At 44.9% G+C, this 15,857-nt stretch overlaps 1 protein-coding gene across 3 annotated transcripts in view; it reads left to right on the top strand.

Moving 5' to 3' along the window:
• C2CD3 (C2 domain containing 3 centriole elongation regulator) overlaps positions 1 to 15,857 on the top strand; it is a 146,907-nt gene that overhangs the window by 114,310 nt on the left and 16,740 nt on the right. Inside the window, exons 29-32 of one of the 3 annotated variants that reach the window (XM_032426881.1) lie at positions 3,020 to 3,181; positions 6,678 to 6,895; positions 9,826 to 10,747; positions 14,741 to 14,852. In XM_032426881.1, the coding sequence (XP_032282772.1) occupies positions 3,020 to 3,181; positions 6,678 to 6,895; positions 9,826 to 10,747; positions 14,741 to 14,852 (1,414 nt within the window). Of the gene's footprint in view, positions 1 to 3,019; positions 3,182 to 6,677; positions 6,896 to 9,502; positions 9,794 to 9,825; positions 10,748 to 14,740; positions 14,853 to 15,857 lie in introns of those variants that run through there. The other 2 variants (XM_032426883.1, XM_032426884.1) reach the window with 2 other exon arrangements.

Genomic DNA, 15,857 nt, shown 5'->3' with positions numbered 1-15,857 from the left:
CCCTGCTTGTATTCCCTCTCTCACTGTGTCTCTCTCTGTCAAATAAATAAATAAAATCTTAAAAAAAAAAAAAAAACTCAAGTTTAACTTGCCTTTTTTGTCTCCCCATCCTATTTCCTTTAAAAAAAAAAAAAGAAATTTGTTGCATTTTTATACACTAATAATAAAGCAGCAGAAAGAAATTAAAAAACAAAACAAAAAGACAATCCCATTTACAATTGCACCAAAAATAGTAAAGTACTTGGGAATAAATCTAACCAAAGAGGTCAAAGGACCTATACTCTGAAAACTCTAAAATATTGATGAAAGAAATAGAAGATGACACAAAGAAATGGAAAGATAGGGGGGCGCCTGGGTGGCTCAGTTGTTAAGCGTCTGCCTTCGGCTCAGGTCATGATCCCAGGGTCCTGGGATCGAGCCCCACATTCGGCTCCCTGCTCGGCGGGAAGCCTGCTTCTCCCTCTCCCACTCCCCCTGCTTGTGTTCCTGCTCTCGCTTGCTCTCTCTCTATCAAATAAATAAATAAAATCTTAAAAAAAAAAAAAAAAGAAATGGAAAGATAGGGTCTCCTGTGTGGCTCAGTTGGTTAAGCGTCCAATTCTTAATCTCAGCTCACGTCTTGATCTCAGCGTTGTGAGTTCAAGCTTCACATTGGGCTCCACGCTGGGTGTGGATCCTACTTTAAAAAATGAAAAGAAAAATGGAAAGGCATTGCATGCTCATAGATTAGAAAAACAGATATTGTTAAAATGTTTATACTACCCAAGGCAATCTACACATTTAAAGTAATCTCTATAAAGAAATCTCTATCAAAACATCAAGAGCATTTTTCACAGAACTAGAACAAACAATCCTAAAATTTGTATGGACCCAGAAGAGGACCTGAATAGTCAAAGCAATCTTGAAAAAGAAAAGCAAAGCTGGAGGCATCACAATTCTCTGGACCCTCAAGTTATATTACAATGCTGTAGTGGTCAATACAGTATGGTATTGGCACAAAAATAGACACATAGGTCAGTGGAACAGAATAGAAAACCCAGACATAAACCCATGTTTATATGGTCAATTAATCTTCAACAAAAGAGGCAAGAATATGCAATGGGAAAAAGTCTTTTCAACAAATAGTGTTGGGGAAATCTGGACAGTAACATGCAAAAGAATGAAACTGGACCACTTTCTTACACTATACACAAAAATAAGCTTAAAATGGATTAAGGACCTAAATGTGAGACCTGAAACCAGAAAAATCCTTGAAGAGAACACAAGCAGTAACTTCTCTGATGTCGACTATAGCAACATCTTCTTAGATATGTCCACCTAAGCAAGGGAAACAAAAGCAAAAATAAACTGTTGGTACTATATCCAAATAAAAAGCTTCTGCACAGCAAAGGAAACAACGAACAAAACTAAAAGACAGCCTACTGAATGGGAGAAGACATTTGCAAATGACATATCCAATAAAGGGTTAATATCTAGACTATATAAAGAACTTACACAACTCGGGGCGCCTGGGTGGCTCAGTCGTTAAGCGGCTGCCTTTGGCTCAGGTCATGATCCCGGGGTCCTGGGATCGAGCCCCGCATCGGGCTCCCTGCTCCACAAGGAGCCTGCTTCTCCCTCTCCCACTCCCCCTGCTTGTGTTCCCTCTCTCGCTGTGTCTCTCTGTCAAATAAATAAAATCTTAAATTAAAAAAAAAAAAACTTACACAACTCAACACCCAAAAAACAAATAACTCCAATTAAAAAATGGGCAGAAGACATGAACAGACATTTCTCCACAGAAGACCTACACATGGCCAACAGAGACATGAAAAGATGCTCAACATCACTCATCAGGGAAATGCAAATCAAAACCATAATGAGACGTTACCTCACACATATCAGAATGGCTAAATCAAGAGCACAAGAAACCGATATTGGCGAGGATGTGGAGAAAAAGAACCTTCATGCACTGTTGGTGGGAATGCAAACTGGTGCAGTCACTGTGGAAGACAGTATGGAAGCTCCTCAAAAGTTAAAAATAGGGGCATCTGGGTGACTCAGTTGGTTAAGAGTCTGCCTTCAGCTCAGGTCATGATAGCAGGGTCCTGGGATCGAGCCCCTCATCAGGCTTCCTGCTTGGCAGGAAGCCTGCTTCTCCCTCTCCCACTCCCCCTGCTTGTGTTCCCCCTCTCGCTGTGTCTTTCTCTGTCAAGTAAGTAATAAAATCTTTAAAAACAAAAATAGAACTACCCTATGATTGAGGAATCACACTACTGGATATTTACCCAAAGGATACAAAAACACAAATTCAAAAGGCAAATGCCTCATGTTTATTGCAGCATTATTCACAATAGGCAAACTATGGAAGCAGCCCAAGTGTCCATTCATAGATGAATGGATAAAGATGTGTGTGTGTGTGTGTGTGTGTGTGTGTGTGTATACATACATATATACACACACATACACAATGGAATATTATTCAACCATTAAAAAGAATGAAATCTTGCCAGTTGGAACAACATGGATGGATCTAGAGTGTATAATGCTAAAAAAATAAGTCAAAGATGAATAGCATATTTCACTCCTATGTGGACTTTAAGAAACAAAACAAAGGGGAAAATAGATAAACCAAGAAGCCGACTCTCAACTCTAGAGAACAGATTGTTACCAGAGGAGAGATTGGTGGGGGGATGGGTGAAAATGGTGAAGGGGACTAAGAATACACTTATCTTGATGAGCACTGAGTAATGTATGGAACTGTTAAATCACTCTATTATACACCTGAAACTAATATAACACTGTATGTTAACTACACTAGAATTAGAATTTAAAAAGAGAGAGAGAAAAATAAAGGAGTAAGACTGAAGGCAAGATTATCTGGAAGAGAGTTGTAATCCAAGCAAGAATTAACGAAGCCAGAACTATGGTAATGGGGATGGATTTGCAATATCATCTTAGGAAGGTTATTTGTTGATTGTCACATTAGGAGTTTTCTTATTGGTTAGGAATTTACTTTGGCCCCATTTATTCCTGACAGAAGTGGTACCACAAGAAGTCAGGCATCACGCCATGAAGAGCATGTGCAGAATATCCGCCGGTTTCATGAATCCCTGCAGCAGGGAGAGGCAGTTTTGCCACGTGATGACAAACTGACCACATTGCCTTTGTCCTCCCGTACTTCCATTCTGACTTCTCTCAGGTAAGGCCCTGTGCTGGGAAAAGACACAGGAAACCATAGTGAAGCACAAGGTAATGGGCAATGGCAGCCGGCAGGACTGCTTTTCTGTCCACTGCCGCTGCCCTGGGAGGCTTAGGAGGGGTTTTTGTCTAGGTTAGTGTTGAATTGGACCCTGGACCCTCTCAGGGTTCCTCATAGATCAATCTTTCTCAAGCTTGAGGCCTTCCATTCCTTCATGGGCTCTATTACTCATACCTATTAACACAGGAACTTGAGGTTATTCACCAAACGTAATAACCACCCTCACATCTATACAGCTTCATACCTACTTTAAATTTACAGAGCCTCATCCTGCCCACTGTCTTTCTTCTCACAACCACTGAATTCTTCCAGACCAGCATGTCCTGTTAATGCTTGTCTCTTTCTTAATTTTGTCAGCATCTGAGCCAGAGGAGCCCTGTGAGAATTGAAAGAGCCATTCTGGATCATCTGAGTCAGCCCCTGGGTTATCTAGTAAGAAGTGTGGTGCTGTGAAAAGGTCTTGGCTTCAGAATCCAGTAGCCTTGGCTTCTGATCCTGGCTCTGCCATTCCCAGAGGAGGAGATAGCCTGTTGCCGGATCATTATAATGACATGTGATAAGAGCTGCAGGTTTTCTAGCAAAGGGTAGATGGAGGAATGAGTAACATTCTAAGTTGGTCATGGGAAGATTTAAAGAAGTCACACTTGAACTGGTCTTTGAAGGAGCAGGTCAACAAATGTGAAGGACATTCTATGCAGAAAACATGGTAAGACCCAGAGGCATGAAACAGCAAGTCAAGTTTGGAGGAATACCAGCAGTAACAGGATACAGCTGAGCATAAGATGTAAAGAGCAGAGGGCCTAGTCAGTTGAGCATCTGACTCTTGGTTTCAGCTCAGGTCAAGACCTCTTGGGTTGTGGGATCGAGCCCCACTTAGGGCTCCGCGCATGGTGGGGAGGCTGCTTGAGAGTCTCTTCCAGTGCCCTTCCCCTTACTTACATGCTTTCTCTCTCTCTTAAATAAATCAATCTTAAAAAAAAAAAAAAAAAAAGATGTAAAAAGCAGGGCACGTTTCTATAGGGCCATCTTGAAGGGCCCTAAATGTCAGCTAAGAGTTTGGACTTTTAGAACAAATGCTTCTCAAGTGGAAAGTGATGGGGAGGGGAGGAAGAGAGTATGTAAAACTTGAGGAAAAAATATTTGACAGATTTTATATTTGGAAAAACGAACCTATTTCTTGGTTTTGTAAAGCAAACTCAGAAAAGAATTGGCAAAATGTTTTTGAATGGTGGAACATGGGTTAAAAAGAATTGAACAGGGGCTCCTGGGTGGCTCAGTCATTAAGCGCCTGCCTTCGGCTCAGGTCATGATCCCAGGGTCCTGGGATCGAGCCCCGAGTCGGGCTCCCTGCTCAGCGGAAAGCCTGCTTCTCCCTCTCCCACTCCCCCTGCTTACGTTCCCTCTCTCGCTGTGTCTCTCTCTGTCAAATAAATAAAAAATCTTTTAAAAAAAAGAATTGAACAGTCATGCTATAGACTATGGGAAACTGTTCAGACTTTTATAATTACAAGGAGGTAGTAGATTCAGATTCTCATTTTAGATTCTCAGCTAGAGACTGGAGGCTATTTAAGTAAAACCATTAATAGTGTGGCTGCATTTTATTGGGTCATTCACATAACATATTTTAGAATTCGCTGAGAAGAGAAAAAAAGAAAGTGTCCTGCACCCTAGAGCAGTTTCTCTCCGAGTCCACGCCATTGACATTTGGACCGGATACTTTGCTGTAGGGGCCTGTCTTATGCATTGTAGGATATTTAGCAGCATCCTTGGCCTATATCCACCAGATACCAGTAGCACCCGTCCCCTGATTATGACAACCAAAAATGTCTCCACACATTGCCAAAAGACTTCTTGGGGCCAAATTGCCAGGCTATAAACCACTGCCCTAGAGCAGTGGTTCTCAAAAAATTTAGTGTGTATCAGAATCACATGAAGAGCTTGTTAAAACAGCGGCTGCTGGACCCACCCATACAGTTCCTGATTCAGAAGGTCTAGGATAGTGCCTGAGAATTAGCATTTCTAGTAAGTTCTCAGATGATGCTGATGTGCTAGACCTAGAACCAGGTTTTGAAAACTGCTAGTAGACGAATTCTCTACCAAATGGAGATGAAACAAGATACCAATTTTACATGACTTCCTTGGGTTCACAGAGCCCTAAAACATTGCTTCATTTGAATCACAGCACTCGTATGAGGCCTGCAGAGCAAATATTAATAAACCTTTTCACAGATGAGAAAATTGCAGCTTAATCTTAATAGGTTCTATACCCAGAACCTCTGACAGGGCCAGTTGGGTATGCACGTTTTCTAAAGTTCCAAGTTCACGGTTGTTTTGCATGTTCCTGCTACAGGTGACATGTGGTATACACCCAGATGTAGACACCTAAATCCACCGTGACTTGAGAGTCGTGGCCTCTAGTGACAGATTAAGGATCAGCATTGTGCTCCCTCATTTAATTTGTATTTGACTGTAGAGCATGCAAACTGTTCCTAACAAAGGACAGAGAGACTTTCAGTTTACCTCACAGGTACTTAGCGTCTGTGTTGTACCAGTGTACCAGGCACAGTGAGTGAACCAAAGAAATAGAGAAATTTGAAATACTGTCTTCTGTCACCAAGTGCTCATGGCCTAGTTTGGGAAACTGACACGTAATGAGAAAACTAAGGGGAAATCTAAGACAAAAGGTTGATGGAGATGCCAAGAGTGAAGGAGTTTAAGGGAGAGGTGGCCCAAGGATTTGGGTTGATGGACTTTGGAAAGGAGAAATATGAGCACTTTAAAAGTTAAAGAGCATAGGGACACAGCAAGGGGAGTAGCTTGAACTCGGGTTCCAGCATTCAGAGGTATGAGGCCAAAATGAACCTAGTTGGGACAGGGCCCATCTGTGATCATGGAGAAAGCACTGTGCTGGGTACAGTAGATAGAAAGGAGTCAGCACACAGCTCACAGTACATCAGGGGAAATCGATGTGATTGGAGAGTACAGAACTGTGGAGCACAAAGGGGGACTTCTTAAACCAATTTAGAGGTGCAGGGAAGACTTGCTAGGAGAGGTCACTTACTTGAAGGATCAGGAATGGTTATGAGGTAGCAAAGGTCAGTGTTAGTCCAGAGTAAGGCCTTCCTCTGTCAGAGTAAGAGGATGGTAGTCAAGAATGGTTCCTTCCCTATAGGAGGTGGGGTTTTTGCTGGACATCAGAAGAGGAATCTCATTAGCCAGACAGAAGGAGGGGCAGGTTGTCCCCAGCAGCAGGATTGTAGTCAAATGAAGGATGAATTGGTGGATTAGAGCAGGAGGGTAGGGTCCTAGTGTTAACAGACCAAGTGAGAAGTACTAAGGTCCTAGCTCAAGCAGTAGAATGCCAGGGAAATGTAAAAGATGCTTGCAATCCCAGGAAATGACGCTTTTGTCCTCTTCTCCCTTTCTTTTTTTACAGGAGGAATCTGAATGAGCTAGATCAGATCCAGCAGTACTTCAGTCAGAAGCTCACCAAGCCTTTACTTCCCCTCAGTGCTCAGACTCATACCATCTTGCAGTGTCCGGAGAGCCACAGGGACCATCGTGGGCCCGGAGACAGCAGCCTAGACCCAGAGAGCCAGTGCATCCTGGAGAAATCCAATAACCTGGTGTTGCAAGTCAGCTCCTTAATCACGGGTATGGCTCAGGGCCCCTCTTGTTGAGGAGTTATGCTCACTGGGTGCCTATTCAAAAAGCATTTGAATATCAGCCCTCATAAAAGCCCCTATGACAAATAGAGACCAACAGCTTTCACTGTCTTACTTATTTACTGTCTTCCTTCTGGAAGGAGAGGTGTAATAGCACGGCACAGGGACATGTGAAATGGAGAGACCGTCGGACTGAGAGGCAGGAGACCCAAGTCAGGTCTTTGGTGGCTTTCTGGCACAGGCTTACTATATGACACCACTTACCCTCACCCCTTTCCCTTCTTGAGGTTTCCCCAGCCAAAAAAAAAAAAAGACAGGAGTGGATTAGGTAAGTTCTTCAGTAGCAGTTCTTGAGCTTGTGCCACTCTGTTTTCAGGAAAAAATCAACTAGACATATTTAAAATTGTAATTCTCAGAAGGCAGAAGTCTGCATTTTTAGCAGGTACCTCAGATGACTCTAGATGTTGGTGGTCCATAGTCGACCCTTTGAAAAACCCCTTAAAGCAGTGGACCTCACTTTGGCTGCATATTGGAGTTCTTAAGGGAACTTTTCAAATTCAGATGCCCAGGCTGCACCATAGGTTAGTTGCAACAGGATCTCTGAAGGTGGGACCCAGGCATCAGTGTTTTTCAGAACTGCCCAGGTAATTCCACTGTGCAGCCCAGACAGAGACTGCTGTAGGATAAGTATTTCTCAAACTTGGCCTGAACATATAAAAATCACCTAAAAAATTACCTGGATCTTGCTCCATTCTTTTGAATCAGAATGCAGGGTTAAGACCTGGGAACTTACATAGCAGGCACGGTAGGGGAATAGTGAAGAAACAATTAGAGCAGTACCTTTAGCCATCACTTTGGTGTCATTTTTGTTCAAGCAAAAGATGTATATTGTACACAGGGATGAATAAGTTCAGTTTTCTCTGTTCAAAGGGGAAAGAAGCCACCATGATTGATATTAGGTACAAACTTCCTTCTTATCCTCTTTCCCAGAGAGCTGACCTGTTGGTAGCCAGGGCTCCAGAGGTACATGCTGTATTTGGCTTCTACTTGCTTGGAAATAGTCAGTCATCTATTTACTGAGCACAAACTATGCCAGGCACTATGTGTTACTAGTTCTAGGAGGATAAAGTGGTGGACAAGACAGGAATTGTCTTTCCTCAAGCGTACATTCTATAGTCAACTGAAGAAACTGCCCCCCCAGAAAGAAAGCATTAAGAGCAAAACAGAGGGAGGCTTGTTTGGGGTAGAGGTGAAAGCAAATCGGGAACCCTCTAAATGGGTATATTAAAAGAGGAGAGAGAATGAGAGAGATGATTGGATCGAAGAAAACAGTTCAAATAAATAAACTCCCCCAGCCTCCATCACTTCTCAGTACACTTTTGAAGAAGTCATTAGACAAGTAGATACAAATGAAGCTTGAGAGTGAGTTACTGAGTAGGGATCTCATTTATGCCACATCTATGTGCCAGGTCCTTTGCTGGCCTCTAAAAATGCAACATGAATCAAACACATGGTTTCTGCCTTTGAGAAGCCCACAGTCTGATGGGGGAAACATACACAGTAGCATCTTAAGTGCTTCCTTATAGAACAACACTGTTTAGCCATCCCATCCAGCTGGCGCACCCGGGAAGGCTTCCTGGAGGAGGTGCAGTAGAGCAGGGCCTTGAAGGACGGGCTGGTTTGTAAAAAGCAGAAAGACTGCTCCAAGACAGAAAGGATAGTTCAGGCCAAGGGATCAGGATTAACTAACCTGCTTCCTGGTTCCTCTTCCTGTTTGCAGGTAGGGATGTTCCGTTCTCATACATCTACTCCCCTTTGAGATATGAAAATTGTTAATGTATTAAATTCAGCCCACATCTCCTATAGGCTGAAGATGCCATTAGGTGCCGTGAGGGAGATGTGACCCCACACTCCAGGAGTCAAATTTGCCTCCCAATTCCTAACTTTCTCTTCTTAAATAACCATGCAGACAAACCGTTTACTAGGCCTATTTATTTATGCCCCCCATTTAATTGCAAAATAATTTGAAATGACTGGTAGCTTCCATTTATTGTTTATACATGTGCCACACCACATATGCCCATTTATCACATGTATTCTTTACCATAACCCTGTGCGAAGGGTGGTGTTAATCACTTTTTTAAATTTTTATTTATTTATTTATTTTTATTATGTTCAATTAGCCAGCATATAGTATATCATTAGTTTTTGATGTAGTGTTCAAAGATTCATTAGTTGCATATAACACCCAATGCTCGTCACCACACATGCCCTCCTTAATGCCCATCACCCTGTTACCCCATCCCCCACCCCCCTGTTAATCACATTTTAAAGATAAACAGGTTCAGAGAGGATAGTTTGCTCATGACCACAAAGTTGATAAGTGACAGTAGAGATTTGAACCCAAGACTGACCAGCCCCCAAAGCCTCTGCTCTTTCCACACACCATGCTGCCTCCATTTTCTCTGTAAACCTCCCCTGCCTTACGATTTGGGTGATAGATGACTTGCTTTTATTTTCCAAGTAAAATATATCGTTCTAATAACTGTCATCAAATAGGTAAATAAGTAGATTCTCATTTTGATTTTTAATATAGGTAATTACTGAAGTAAATGGAAGCATGAACATGCCCGCCAGGACTCCTAGCTCCCAAGAATTCCTGAGCATGAGCAGATAGTCTCTGAAAGCGATGTAACCACAACTATAAACAGATTAGATTTTGGTCCTCTGATGTTAGAATAAAGTGCTAGAAATTATATACTGCCTTGCATATAGTTTCACTGATTCGAGTGGATTAACCATCTTTAAGATTTGTTCAAAGTCTGATTGCAAGAATACATCTGAAGCTAGAGCCTAGCATGGGAAAATTGAGTGGTCTGTGGCCCTATCTTGTAGTGAGACATATCTGTTGCTGTTCAGATCTGCAGACCATCACCAAGAATTCTCAAGCATCTTTGAGTTCTCACCGAGCCAGGAGTAGAAGCGGAGAGGTTCCCACCCTACCAGATGCTCAGGACATAGTGGCCATGCAGGAACGAAGCACAACTCCAGACCTGCCGTTGGCAAGAGCTCCGGATGAAGGCAGAAACCACCTAACTCCCCCTACTCTTGAAGAGACTTCAAGCGGAAGAGGAATGCTCTGTGAGTCCCTGGGGCACACAGTACCCATTACAAGGATGCAGAGCAGTGAGGAAACTGAGGCAGGCCCAGCCTACAGTGATGAGGACTATGAAGAAGACATCATTGAGCCCAGGACACTCAATGACATCACCACCGTGACAGACAAAACTAGCCCTTGGTCCAGTTTCATGTCAGACGCAAGTGAGATCATCAGCCTTCAGCCTGATGAGGTGCATAGGGAAGGCCCTTCTTGTCCTTCTTCAAAGCGTTTCCCCAGAGAAGAGCTCAAAGGCAAAAGTAGCCCTCTGTCCAGCCCAGGAAGGGCGGTCCACCCCCACCTGCTTAGGCAGGGTTCTCCTAGCCAAAGTCTTACTGCTTGTGAGGCTGAAGCCTCTCATGCCAGGGATGGAGAGCCTGCTTCAGCAGACCGTCAACTTGTCTCACAAGTGACACTCTCAGGAGCCCAACAGAGCAGCACTTCTGTTGGATTGAGCTCACCAAGAGCAGATCAGGACCAGGAGCCCAAGCCAGAGGCCCAGACTGAGCATGAGGCTGCCTCCAGTGAACTAAGTGATTCTGCTGATAGCTTCGAGAAATTCCCTCTCTACCTAGCCTCCCAGAGCAGGAAGGAAAGCCATCGGGCGCTACCCATCAGCTGCCCTGACATCAGGCAGAAGCAGGCAACATCTGGATCAGAGGTGTCCACAAGGCAGAGCCTCCTGTATCCTTTGGGATTTCCAACAAGTAGTCCCCCCTTGAGCCATTTGTAGGCATTTTGGATGCTGGCACTTAGGCTAGCCTAGTGTGTATGTGTGTGTGTGTGTGAGTGTGAGCAGTGGCCTCCCTCATGTAATGCCCTGGGAGGTACAGGAAGCCCCTTCCTTCAGAAGATGCCGGGGCGAATACGGTGCTATGATGCTACTGTTAGCACCGCCCTCGGAAGCATAATGCTTTGAATTGGGTTTAAGGGTTAGTAGCACATTCATTAGCCTAGCCCAGCCTGATTTACTGGATCAATCTATTGGGGATTTTACACTTGAAGGCAGTGTTCTGGATGTAAGGAATGAGACCATTAATCTCAGGTGAAATCGAAGTGAAGGGTGCAGAGAGAGGGGAAAGGAGAGTACCAGCACTGACTGAGCATTTACTATGTGCCAGGCACTTCACATACCTTTTTCATTCAGTCGTCATTAAGTCTAGAAGGTCGGTATCATCATTTCTATTTTGCATGTAGGGAAACTGAGGCTCAAAGTTACGGTAACTTGCCTAAATTTTTTTTTTAGAAAAAAGGCAAGTGATAGGGAAAAGGAGAGAGGAAGTGGGCGCAGTTGAAATGGACTTGCCCAACTCCCCCTCCCCCTCCAGAATGGCAGTATTAATGGGAGGAAGGGACACCTAACATTCCCCCTGTTCCTGCTTTGAAACACGGTTGGACGTGTTATGGGAAAAAGAAACCACTCCGGACCTTCGGCAGCGCAGCAGCCAGCAGGGGTTACTGCGCAGCTGCTGAGGAAGGAGGCTGTTCCACTGAAGAGATCTTTCTCTACCAGAAGCCAGGGGGCCTGTTTTTGACCCTTCTAGACCCAGCTTCTTATTACTTGTGTGACGTCAGACTTACAGTTTAACTTTTCTGAGCCTCAGTTTCTTCACCTGTAAGACGGAGACAGTAATCCCTTACCCACCAGACTGTACACTCCCCACGTAGGTCAGGGACCTTGTCTTTTTCTGTGTCCCCGGCACCAGACATAACACAGAGGGGGGATCAGTAAATATAGATTGAATTGAACTATCATAATTTCACAGGATTCTTGAGAAAATCAAATCAAATTGATTCTTGAGGAAATTAAATGAGTACCCACTACACAAATGTGATTCATGTTGCAGAGCAGAGAGAAACTAAAGGGTAGGCGGTGGGGACTCAGGAAAGACGGAAACCATGAAATGGCTGGAGGGTGAGCACTGAAAGCAGGTCGCCTTCAGTGGAGTTCCTGGCCTCACTCATCCTGGCTTCTGACATTGCTGCCTTTACAGTCGGTTTAGTTATGCTCAGAATGTACGGTCTGCTGGAGCGGTCTGTGCCCAGGTCCCCAGGGTACTACTCTAATTCGGACCTCCCAAGTATTCATTCTTCCAAAAAATGGGTATTGCCAGGCTGTGTGCTGCTACTGAAGACAGATTTGAATTAGACCTTACCTCAGAAGTTCCCATTAAGAGGCAGGGACAGGCAATGATACAATTTCTTGTTCTAAGTGCTGTGATGAAACATGGACAGAATGCTAAGGAACAAGAGGAAGAAGCTGCCCTAATACTGTTTGGAGGCATCCCAGCAAGAGAGACAGTAGAGCTGGACCTCAAAGATGAAGAGGCATTCTGTAGGCAGAGATGAGAGAAAGTTCTAGTCACAGCGGACTGTGTGTGCAGAGGCATAGTCGGGTGAAAGAGCCTGGCCTGTGGGCAGCAGTTCACTCTGGTTAGAGCCCAGGAGTATGTGGGATGGTGAGAGGTGAGGCAGGGCTGCCTCTGAAAGAGCCTTTTATGCCTGGCTAAGGTGCTTGGACTCTATCCTGTAAGCAAATTAAACTTCAGTGTCCTTATCTTTAAAACAGAAGTAATAATAGTACTTCTCTTGTGGGGTTATTGTGAAAAGTCAGTTAACAGTTTAAACTACCTAGCAAAGTGCCTGGTACCATAGTGTTCAGGAAATGTTAACTGGTAAGCAAGCGAGAGTGTGATTGGTCAGGTTTACATATTAGAAAAGTCACGTAATGCCTTGTAGAGGGTGGATTATGGATTAGATGAAGGGAAGGCCAGAAGCAAGGAGACAAGGTGAGAAACTTGCAATAATAATAAAAGATGAAGAAATGTGACCTAAAGCATAGACTGCTTTATGATGAAGAGGAGGGGCACAGATTTGAGAGAATTAGATAGGGGCAGGGAAGAGAAAGAAGAAAATAGAAAGGATGACATAGAGAGTTGTCACAAGTGCTAGGTAAGCAAGGTGATTGACTAGATAGGAAACAGCACATAAAGAGAGAGTTTTTGGGGAAGGTACACATTTCCGTTTTGGATATGTTTGCCTGGGAGACATCCAAGAGGAGGCCAGCTATAAAGGTAGGTGCCTCTGGAAACAGATAAGGGCAGCAGGGAGAGCATGGAAAGGGAGAAGCACACACCCAAAATGGAGCCCTGAGGATCACCAGTACGTAAAGCGCAGAACAAGACACGCCCACAGAGGAGGCGAGGAGAGCTGGTCAGAGGTGGAAAAGCAGGACGGAGGCAGGGCAGGAGCAGAGTGTCCGGGAGTAGTGGTCAGTGCTCTGACACTTAAGACAGGTCCAGTAGGATGTGGACTGATGGTGGCTTTAGCGTTAAGGAGGACGGTGCAGAGGTGGGAACGGAAGGCAGACTTCAGTGGGGGAGGGAACCGGAGTGGTAAGGACAGCAAGAATAGGCAACTTTTTCCCATTAACCAGGGAAATAAGAGTCGCTGACATTTAATGAGCACTTGATGTGTCAGGCACTATTCTAAGTACTTGTGTATATAAAGTCATGTAATCCTCAAAAGGTACTATTATTATATCCACTCTACAGGGGAAGAAATAGGTGCAAAAAATGAATTTTCCTGAAGTCACTGTCTAAAAAATGACAGAGGTGACTGTAGGAGCCGGACCCTCAGAAAGGCAGGAGGCAGTAGGCTGAGAGGGGGAGCTTTGGTGCTCCGGACGTACCGGTGACACCTTAGCAAAGCTCTTCCTTCCCCACAGCATCAGCTAATGGGCACAGTCCCCGGTGGTCAGAGCGGCCACAGCAGCTAGGGCCTGCTTCACTTGGGCCTCTGACGGAGGCTTGGGTAAAAGGGTTCTTCCCCTTCCCCTCCCTCTTGGGAGTTCAAAGTCTAGCCTAGAAGAACCCTGATAAACCAATTTGAACCAGAACCATATTTAGCTTATTGAACAGAAACAAAAAATTAGAACATCAAAATAGTCCCCTCCCAAACGAAAACAGTGCTTTGAGTGAACAAATGTTTTTGGAACACTGTGTTCTCGGCACAGTACTGGGTACATCAGAGGATACAGAGAAGTACAAGATGTGGTACTTGCTTCTAGGGCTCAGATGCAGACTGTGTGGACGAGCTGTACCCACAGACAGCCCCTTATGTAGAGTCCTCATTCCTGGATGTTGGCAGAGAACAGCTGGGAGGACACTGCCCTTGGAGCCACCTTCCCACCCCGACCCTGTCTGACTGACTTCTCACAGGTCAGTTTTGGGTCAGCAGGCCCTCAGCAAGTGTCACTGAAATGTTGCCTACCAGCCTCATACAGGGTTCTAGGGAAGTAGTGAGGTAACTGAAGGAAACTACACCGCCCGTACCTTTGAGAAGCTTCTGGAAGAAATGCTGAGATAAATCGAGAGTCATAGCAGAGTAAAACAAGCATTAGCCTGTGTAGCAGACTGCGGGGAAGGAGGGATCTCCGTGGGCTGACATTAGGAGAGGCTTCCAAGAAGAGGATTTTAACTAACCCTTGCAGAAAGTATAGACTCTGATTTGTTAGGGGTGGGCAGGGTCTTCCAGGCAGAAGGCACCAGTGGAGCAGAGGTGTCATGGGCAAGAAGAAGTTGGGGGAAATGAGTGGGGGTGACTAAGTCCAGGGGAGAAGCCAGTCTGGCAAGGGGGGAGATTTCTAGGTAACTGTGTCCCTTAACTACCATCTAGACCGGAGCCCATTGTGGTGCCCAACTTCTTTTTGCCTCCCCAGCAGTTGGAGGCCTCCCTGCGGATGCTGTCATTCTCTGCAGCTTTGCCACCACCAGCCACAACAGACCAGGTAAGAACAGCCGGCTGACCTCCCTCCCCTAGAGTCCTCATCTCTTCCATGGAAGCATGTGCAGAATGCAGAGCTGCCCTGGGCCAGCTTCCTGACAAGGCAGCAGCACTAGTCACTCTCCAAGCTTGTGCTGAGCACATTCTGGAGGCCCAGCAGCATACTAGGAGTTCACCTAGGGGTGAACTAGGCACAAAATGAGGAAGAGTAAATGTGTTAAGAGCAGGGCATCATCAGCCAAGATACAGCTATGTGGCAGAAACATTAAAAACAGGACTCAGCCAAGAAAGGAATACTGAGTGCTGTGGGAGCTCCACTAAGCCAAGGTGGGCATGAGCAGAGGAAGCTTCAAACAGGAGACGCAGCCTCCGCACATGGTGAGAGATGAGTAAGGTCTGGAGGAAGAGAACAGTATCAGGGCTATACCCGTTTGTTGTTTACAGAACACCTTGTAACTGTTCATCCTTCAGCTGACCTAGCTGGTTACAGATCCCAGCTCTCCTCTTTTCTGCCTTGGCACAGCACCAGACCTTTCTTGCAGGTGGCAAGAAATAATAATAACTACTTTTGTAATCATTCAGCGTATATTTCTAGTACCTGTGTCAGGCATTGTGCTAGGTTCTGAGCATACGGTAGTAAATAAGACAAATTCCCTGTCTTCGTGGAGCACAAAGAGTAAACAAAAAAAATATTTACAGACGGTGATGAGTAGTAGGTGTTTTGTTTTGTTTTTTAAGATTTTATTTAGTTATTTGACAGAGAGAGGGAACACAAGCAGGGGGAGTGGGAGAGGGAGAAGCAGGTCTCCCACTGAGCAGGGGGAGCCCAATGCAGGGCTTGATCCCAGGACCCTGGGATCATGACCTGATCCGAAGACAGATGCTTAACCATCTGAGCCACCCAGGTGCCCGAGTAGTAGGTGTTCTGATAAAGAACAGGGTCTCTCTGAGGAGGCAGTGTTTAAGCTGAAAGATGGTGGTCATGGTGGTGCTTGCAGGGCACTGTTCA

The sequence above is a fragment of the Phoca vitulina genome, unplaced genomic scaffold (assembly GCF_004348235.1).
Source record: "Phoca vitulina isolate PV1807 unplaced genomic scaffold, GSC_HSeal_1.0 scaffold36, whole genome shotgun sequence".
NCBI lineage: Eukaryota > Metazoa > Chordata > Mammalia > Carnivora > Phocidae > Phoca > Phoca vitulina.
Note: the sequence above shows the minus strand (reverse complement) of the source record. Positions and strands in the feature narration are given on the sequence as shown.